Below are 8,145 nucleotides of genomic sequence, written 5' to 3'. Positions count from 1 at the left end.
ATGCCGACCGTCAATGGCCGGTGGAGGACCCATCCAACGACCCTTGACCGGGCGCCCATCTGGCTGCATCCGGTGTCGAAAACGTCTAGCTCCTTAATCGCTCCCGGCCGAGCCACTAGTAGACTGTTAAAGGGGGCACTCCCGGCCGCACTTCTTCGCGCGGACAGCCTCGTGTGTCCCGGCATATAAGGGGCTATGTCCCTAAGCCTCCTCCACGATTCCTCGACAACTCCGCCACAGCCACCACAGCTTCGGATCAGTTCAGCACCTGCCCCCCCCCCCCCCCCCATCGATCACCATGGCGGCTGTCGCGCTTAGGGGCCAGCTGAACACCCTTGTCACATCCATATTCGCCATGGTCAGTCCACCCTCACCCACCCCCCCCCCCCTACTAGACCCGTGTGGTCGCTGGCTGACTATGCTTTTAGCTTCTCGTGAAGTGATCCATCTAGGGTATGCTGGACGAGTATTTCCAGTACTTGCAGTCGATGGATGAGGATGGTAGCTCAGCACAAGGCTTGGTCGCCGAGGTCATCAACCTCTTCATCGCCAACGCCAACAGGATCCTCAACGACATCGGCCTGCTGTTCGGCCCTAAGACCCCCTTCTTTCCATTTGCTTTCGTCATCTCATCATGGGTACTGATTTCGTCCGCTCTACTTTACCAGGAACCAGCCCGTGATAGACTTCAACAAGGTGGACGACCTAGTGCATCAGCTCGAGTGGTGCATCAGTTCAGTAATGTGTTCTGTTTTAATAAAAATTTGCAAGCATGTTAAGAATTCGCCAATGCTTGTTCAATAAAATTCTGTTTTTTTATTTCTTTCACTATTGTTTTCGATTTCCCCATCCATGAGGGTGCATATGAGCTCGCGAGTAGACTCTAGAGGCTCCATTGCCCACGGGGTATATCTGAATGGTCGTGACTTCTGTTTTGCTTTTCCCTTGACAGTCCTTTTGTTCATAGCTTTTTTAACTATAATGCACATTGATATTGAAGTGCACAAAACATTTATAATATATTTTTAAATGCATCATAAATTTTCTTGAAAAGTGAATAGCCTGGAAATGTCACATAATTCTTTTGGAATGGTACAACCTTTAAACTTGAGCAAACTTGTTTACACAGCATGAACATTTTCTAATTGTGGGATGAACACTTTTAAAAAGTAAACATATTATGTTTTCACAATAAGGAGTGTGGCTTCAGTTTAGCCATCACTCTATCTTCACTAGTGTATTTGGCTTCCGTCTAGTGTATAATTCGACTTAGCCATCACTCCATTTCACTAGCGAACACCAAATCTTCAGTTGGTTGCATCAACTCTCTTCACGACCTACACACTTTCATCACTTGCACTTGTCATTGTATAATAAAGACACATGTAAATGTACTTGTCATTAACGCTTAGGAAAGTAGCTAATGCCCACATGCATAAGAAAGAAAACATGACGGAGTGGCACTAAATCTATGAATAGGAATTAGTTTCCATTTTGTGTTGGAAATCACCCAACATAGCACCAAGAAATGTTTACTTTCATCCTCCGAATTTTGGTTGTTATATTCATCGCGCAATGTGCATCTTCCACAAGACGGAGACGTCATCTTAGCCTGGCCACCTGCAGCAATAAAAAGTGGAATTTGAAGAAATGAAGAGATTTCTTATACGATCTGATGCATCATGAGAGGGGGAGAGCATAGCAGCACACCAACCAATCGACGGAGGATTACTGGCCAATATCACACTGGAATCGGAGGGTGGGGAAGTCCAAGACAAAACTATGGCCGAGATCACACTAAAAAATTAAGACTAGGAACTCTGATGTTATTTGAAAATACACCCGTTTGAATAATAGTATTTATAACCTCAGCAGTAATAATGATTAATAAGCTTTCTATCATTGCCTCTCTTCTTGAGTCAAGCTGTTGTTGGACTAAAGTCTTGTTGTGTCTTTCCAGCTGACCGGAGTCGTCGGAGCACTACGATGCCGAGAAAGAGAGGCCCGACCCTGCCCGAGGTCCTCCCCGAGAAGTTCATTGAAAAAAAATACACATAGGTTGCCGCCGAAGGCCATGCCATGACGCAGTGTGACATCCACACCCGGATTCTTGCGTGAGCACCATGGCTGCTAGCCATCGCAGTGTGACATCCACACCTAGATTCTTGCGCGAGCACCATGGCTGCTAGCCATTGCTCCCCATTGTCGATGGCCACAGGCGGCCCACCACCCTCGTCGATGTTCGTGGCGCCGTTGCCCAGCAGCTCGGAACTTCCCTCCATTGCTCCGAACACCATTGTCAAGATGGTCGCAAAGGCTCCTGCGATGGACTCCTTATCTTCTCTCGGGGTAACTAGTTGTACATCTATAACACGGTTATTCGCGCGCATGTTCTCCTGTTTACCACAAGTCCACCACCATGGAGACTGAACTAGCATATTTATGGTGCCAGACACATTACGGGAGGCGGTGGAGACATTATTGTATTCGACATAGAATCAGGGTCATTCCGATAGATGTGTGGTCCACCCCATTCGTTCCATGATGGGAAGTTGTTCGACAAGGAGGGTACACTTGCTTTATTAGATGGCTTGACTCCCCAGCCAACTTCTATCAATGTCTGGGTGATACAGGATTACGAGGCTAAAATATGGGCCTTCAAGTACTGGAATTAACTGTCAACGATGGAGGCATCAAAGACAACTTTATTCAACTTTCTCCAAAAAGAAATGGAATGAGTCAGTATTGAATATTGCTTACTCACCACACCCTCCAAGAGAGTATTGTTCCAATTCTAGGCCATGAGATGCAAAAAGACGAGGGACATTAAGTTTCTGCCCGCCAGCTCAGACTCATCCTCATGAATGGTAAAATAAAAAAATTCAACTAAATTGTAAAAATCTGAATTTTTTTACGAATGGACATTAACGAATTCTAACATGCGTGCGAATTTTCTTGAAGAAAAAACGTGTCAATATGCTTTCATAGAAAAAACAAAATTGATGCTCCGTGTGTTGTTTTTTTAATGAAAATTTGCACGCATGTTGATATTTCGTCAATGTTTGTTCCAAAACAATTCAGTTTTTTTATTTCTGTTACTATTGTTTTTTATTTTTACTGTTCACGAGGGTACATATGAGCTCACAAGTAAACTCTATAGCCTTCATTCTCCACGGGACACATCTGAATGGTCATGACTTCTGTTTTGCTTTTCCCTTGACATTCGTTTTGTTCATGGCTCTTTTAACTGTAAGGTACATTCATTTGAAGTGTGTGAAACATATTGTTTTAATCGTACAAACATTTTTTACATTATATAACATCTTTCAAAATGCAACATAAATTTTCTTGAAACGAGTGAATAGCTTGGAAATGTCACATAATTCTTTTTGAATTGTACAAACATTTTCTAAAACTAGAGAAAACTTTTTTACACAGCATGAACATTTGCGAAATGTGATGAACACTTTTAAAATATTAAATAAATTATTTTTCACAATAACGTATGTGGCTTCAGTTTAGCCATCACTTTATCTTCACTAGTGTATTTGGCTTCAGTTTATTGTATAATTCTAATTAGCCATCACCATGTTTTCACTAGCGAATGTCGAGCCTTGAGTTAGTTGCACCACTCTCTCCACGTCCTACGCACGATTCATCACTTGCACTTGTCAATGTATAATAAAGACCAATGTGAATGTACTTGTCATTAATGCTTAAGAAAGTAGCTAATGCCTAAATGCATAAGAAACAAAACATGACGGATTGGCACTAAATCTAACAATAGGAATTAGTTACCATCTCATGTTGGAAATCACCCATCATAAGCACCAAGAAATGTTTACTTTCATCCTCTGAATTTTCTAGTTGTATTCACCCCGCAGTGTGCATCTTCCACAAGACCGAGACATCATCTTAGCCTGGCCACATGCAGTAATAAATAGTGGAATTTGAAGAAATAAAGAGACTTCATATACGACCTGATGGATCAAGAGAGGGACAGAGCAAAGCCGCACAACAACCAATCGACGGAGGATTACTGGCAAAGATCGCACTGAAATGGAGGGTGAGGAAGTCCAAGATAAAACTATGGCCGAGATGACACTCAAAAATAAGACATGGAATTCTCTCGTTGTTTGAAAATATAACCGTCTGAATAATTGTATTTATAAACAAATTAAGAATAATGATCAATGTAAAACTTAAGCTTCCTGTCACCTTATTTTCCACTCTTCTAGATTCAAGATGTTGTTGGACTAAATCTTGTCTTCTCTTTCTAGCCGACCGGAGTCGACAGAGCATTACGATGCCGGGAAAGAGAGGCGTGACCCAGCCCGAGGTCCTGCACGAGAAGACAATTGAAAAAAATACTCATAAGTTGGCACTGAAGGACGTTGTCCACTGTCGTGCCATCACCATGTCATGATGGATTGTGACATCCACACCCGCATTCTTGCATGAGCACCACGGCCGCCATCCCTCGTTCAGCATTGTCGGTGGCCACATGCGGACCACCACCCTCATCATCGTTCCTGACGTTGTAGCCCATCAACAGCTCTGACCTTTTCTCCCGGGCTCTAAACATGATTCTCAAGATTGTCGGAAAGGCTCCTCTGATGGCTTCCTTTTCTTGTCTCGGGGTAACTAGTTGTACACCTGTTACCCGGTTATCTGCACGCATGTTCTCCTGTTTACCACCAGACCACCACCATGGAGACTACACTAGCGTATTTATGCTGCCAGTGACATTATGGGAGGAGGTGGAGACATTATTGTGCTTGATATAGAATTAGAGTCTTTCCAACGGATGCGTGGTTCACCCCAGTCGTGCCATGACGGGAAATTGTTCGACAAGGAGGGTACACTTGCTTTATTGGGTGGCTTCACTCCCAGGCCAACTTCTATCAATCTCTGGGTGATGCAGGATTACGAGGCTATAGAATGGGCCTTCAAGTACTGGATTGACCTGTCAACAGTGGAGGCATCAAAGATAACTTTATTCAACTTCCACCAAAAAGAAAAGGATAATATTGTTATAGTCCACGGTGCAGCTGTTGAACAACATGGCTATGCTAAACTAGCAGTCTTTTTCAACAAAAAGCACGTGCTACCCTACGGGTTTTGAACAATGGAATGAGTCAGTATTGCATGCTTCTTACCCACCACAACCTCAAGAGAGTATCGTTCCAATTCTAGGCCATGAGATGCAAAAAAGACAGGGGGCATTAAGTTTCCGCTCACGAGTTCATACGCATCCTCGTGAATAGTAAAATCTAAAAAAAATTGTTAACAAAATGTAAAAAATCTGATTTTTTTTTACGAATAAACATTGACGAATTTTCAACATGCGTGCAAATTTCCATGAAGAAAAAACATGTCAATATGCTTCCATAGGAAAAACAAAATTGATTCTCCATGTTTTGTTTTTTCATGAACAAGAGAGGGAGAGAGCAAAGCAGCACACCAACCGATCGACGGAGGATTAGTGGCCAAGATCACACTCAAATCTAAGGGTGGGGAAGTCCAAGAAAAAACTATGGCTGAGATCACACTAAAAATGAAGACTTGGAACTCTCTCGCTGTTTGAAAATATTCCTGTTTGAATAATTGTATTTATAACATCGTGAAGAATACTAATTAATGTAAAACTTATGCTTTCTACCACCTTACTTGCCTCTCTTCTTGATTCAAGCCAATGTTGGACTAAATCTTGTCATGTCTTTCCAACTGACCGGAGTGGACGGAGCACTATGATGCCAGCAAGGAATGTCACGGCCCTACCTGAGGGGGTCATTGAAAACATACCCATCATGTTTCCGCTGAAGGACGTTGGCCACTACTGTGCCATCACCATGTCATGACTAAGTGTGACATCGACACCCGCACTCTTGCGTGAGCACCGCTGGCGCCAGCCGTCGCTAACCATTGTGGATGGCCACAGGCGGCCCACCACCCTTGGATGGTGCAAACATCTTCTAAGAGTAGAGCAAACTTCGTTTTTTGAATAATTTTTAAATGTGCAACGAACACTTTTAAAAAATTAACCAAATTATATTTTCGTAATACAAGTATTTAGTATTTTTCTAAAATTTATACAAAATAAAAAGGAAAAAACACATGTGTGACATCACGTCTACTTGCTCCCTATAGGTGAGCTTAGCTTCCGTCTCGACATGCCCATCCATCCTGCCGACGCGGCTCCTGCCCTGCCTCCCGCATACCGGATTGTGCTTGCTTGCCTGCCTCCACACACTGGAAGTTCGTGCTATGGCCTCCAGCTCCAGCTCTCCTCCTAGCCTAGTCGCGGACGAGCACGGCCCGACACGGTTTGACCCTTCGCCCTGGCGTTGCCTCACTCACTCAACTGAGCCCGCTCCTTTGACGAGCGCCTTCTCCACCACCTTCTCCCCCAATTGAGGTGAGCAATCCCCGCCCGAACTGGCCGTTGTTGTCTCCCTCTCTCCTCGGGTGTGTTCTCTTGATTTACTCTCCCCATCTTCAGCAAGCGCTCAAGCTAGTTAATTACAAGCGACAGAACATGCTCATGATGCGCACATAGCTCGTTGTCGTCGCAGGACTCTCTGAGGGTCTCACTTTCCAAGTCTATTTTCTCTTAAGCTAGCACTGTGTGTGGCTTTAGTTTAGTCGTCACTTTATCTTCACTAGTGTATTTGCCTTCAGTTCCGTGTATAATTCGGTTTAGCCGTCACTTCTGTTCACTAGTGAACACCAAGTCTTTAGTTGGTTGCGTCCACTCTCTCCACGTCCTACACACATCCATCATTTGAACTTTTCAATGTATAATCAAGACCCATGTAAAATTTGCCATTATTGATCAATGCAAAACTTAAGCTTTCTATCACTTTACTTGCTTCTCTTCTTGATTCAAGTAGTTATTGGAGTAAATATTGCCGTTTCTTTCTAACCGACGGAGTCGATGGAACACTACGATGCCGGGCAGGAGAGCTCGAGGACCTGGTCAAGGAGATCATTGACAAGATACACTCATCAGGTTGCCGCCCAAGGAGGTTGGCCGCTGTCGTGCCGTCACCATGTCATGGTGCAAAGTGACATCCAAGCCGACGCATGAGCTTTCTTCCTTAGGAATAGTACCATATAACTTTCTGAGAAGTTTTCTTTCCGTACTTCTTGTATAGAGAAGCATTGCACACTGAACACCTAGTTTTCTCCACGTGCTCGTTTCTGATAAAAGATGCAATCGTTGATGTGTGCGTAGTACCGAATGGCCGGCAAATCAAGAGGGCACACGATTTTCTTGGCCTCCACAATACTAATAGGACATACGTTTGCAGCGTATGAACTTTGTGTAGATACTTAATTTTTTTTAAACATGTGAACATTTTTTAAAATATGTGAACTTTCTGTAGATACTTCATTTTTAGAAAAAACATGTGAACTTTCTGTAGATACTTCTTTTTTCTAAACATGTGAACTTTCTGTAGACACAAGTTCTGAACATTTTTTTAAAACATGTGAACATGTTTTTAAGTGTAACGTGCATTCTTTTTGTGTGGTACGAAACATTTTGTTTTGGATTACATAAAAAGAGTTATAATGTTGAACATTTTCTGAAAATGTCACGTGCATTTTCTTGAAATGCGTGAAAAAAATTTAATGTCACTTACAGTTTTCTTCGGTGGTGCAAACCTTTTCTAAGAGTTGAGAAAACTTTGTTTATTGAACAAGTTTTTAAATGTGCGATGAACACTTTTAACAAATTAACCAAATTATACTTTCATTATACAAGTATTGAGTATTCTTAGCACATGAGTGACGTCACGTCTACTTGCCCCACCCTTGGACTTATATATATTCCTAGAAGAACTCGTGTATAAACTAGCACGTGATGACAATCGCATCTTCTTAATGTGCATGTGATACAAACTCATAATTAATTAATTGTTCATGATTTTCCATACGGCAATCTCATCTGGCTACATTCCGCGGCGTCAACCTTTAGCTGTTAGACTAGCCACAATGGGTAGTAACATAGATTAGTAACATGCATATATTACTAGTCTATGTTACTACCTCTACAGTGGGAAGTAACATATGTGTGGTAACATGCAACACTTCATTTATTAGTTTATAGACTCATCTTGCCTTGATATGGGTGATATTACG

At 42.6% G+C, this 8,145-nt stretch overlaps 1 protein-coding gene across 1 annotated transcript; it reads left to right on the top strand.

The window, feature by feature from the left end:
- The first annotated feature begins 298 nt into the window (after window positions 1–298).
- On the top strand, window positions 299–1,550 carry LOC109753642 (histidine-containing phosphotransfer protein 2-like). Its single transcript, XM_073503195.1, has 3 exons — window positions 299–358; window positions 453–586; window positions 669–1,550. Exons 1-3 carry the CDS (start codon window positions 299–301, stop codon window positions 802–804), a joined length of 330 nt encoding a protein of 109 aa, XP_073359296.1. The 3' UTR covers window positions 805–1,550.
- The last annotated feature ends 6,595 nt before the right edge of the window (window positions 1,551–8,145 follow it).

Source organism: Aegilops tauschii, chromosome 7, assembly GCF_002575655.3.
Source record: "Aegilops tauschii subsp. strangulata cultivar AL8/78 chromosome 7, Aet v6.0, whole genome shotgun sequence".
Lineage (NCBI taxonomy): Eukaryota > Viridiplantae > Streptophyta > Magnoliopsida > Poales > Poaceae > Aegilops > Aegilops tauschii.
This window is presented reverse-complemented; position numbering and strand designations above follow the sequence as displayed.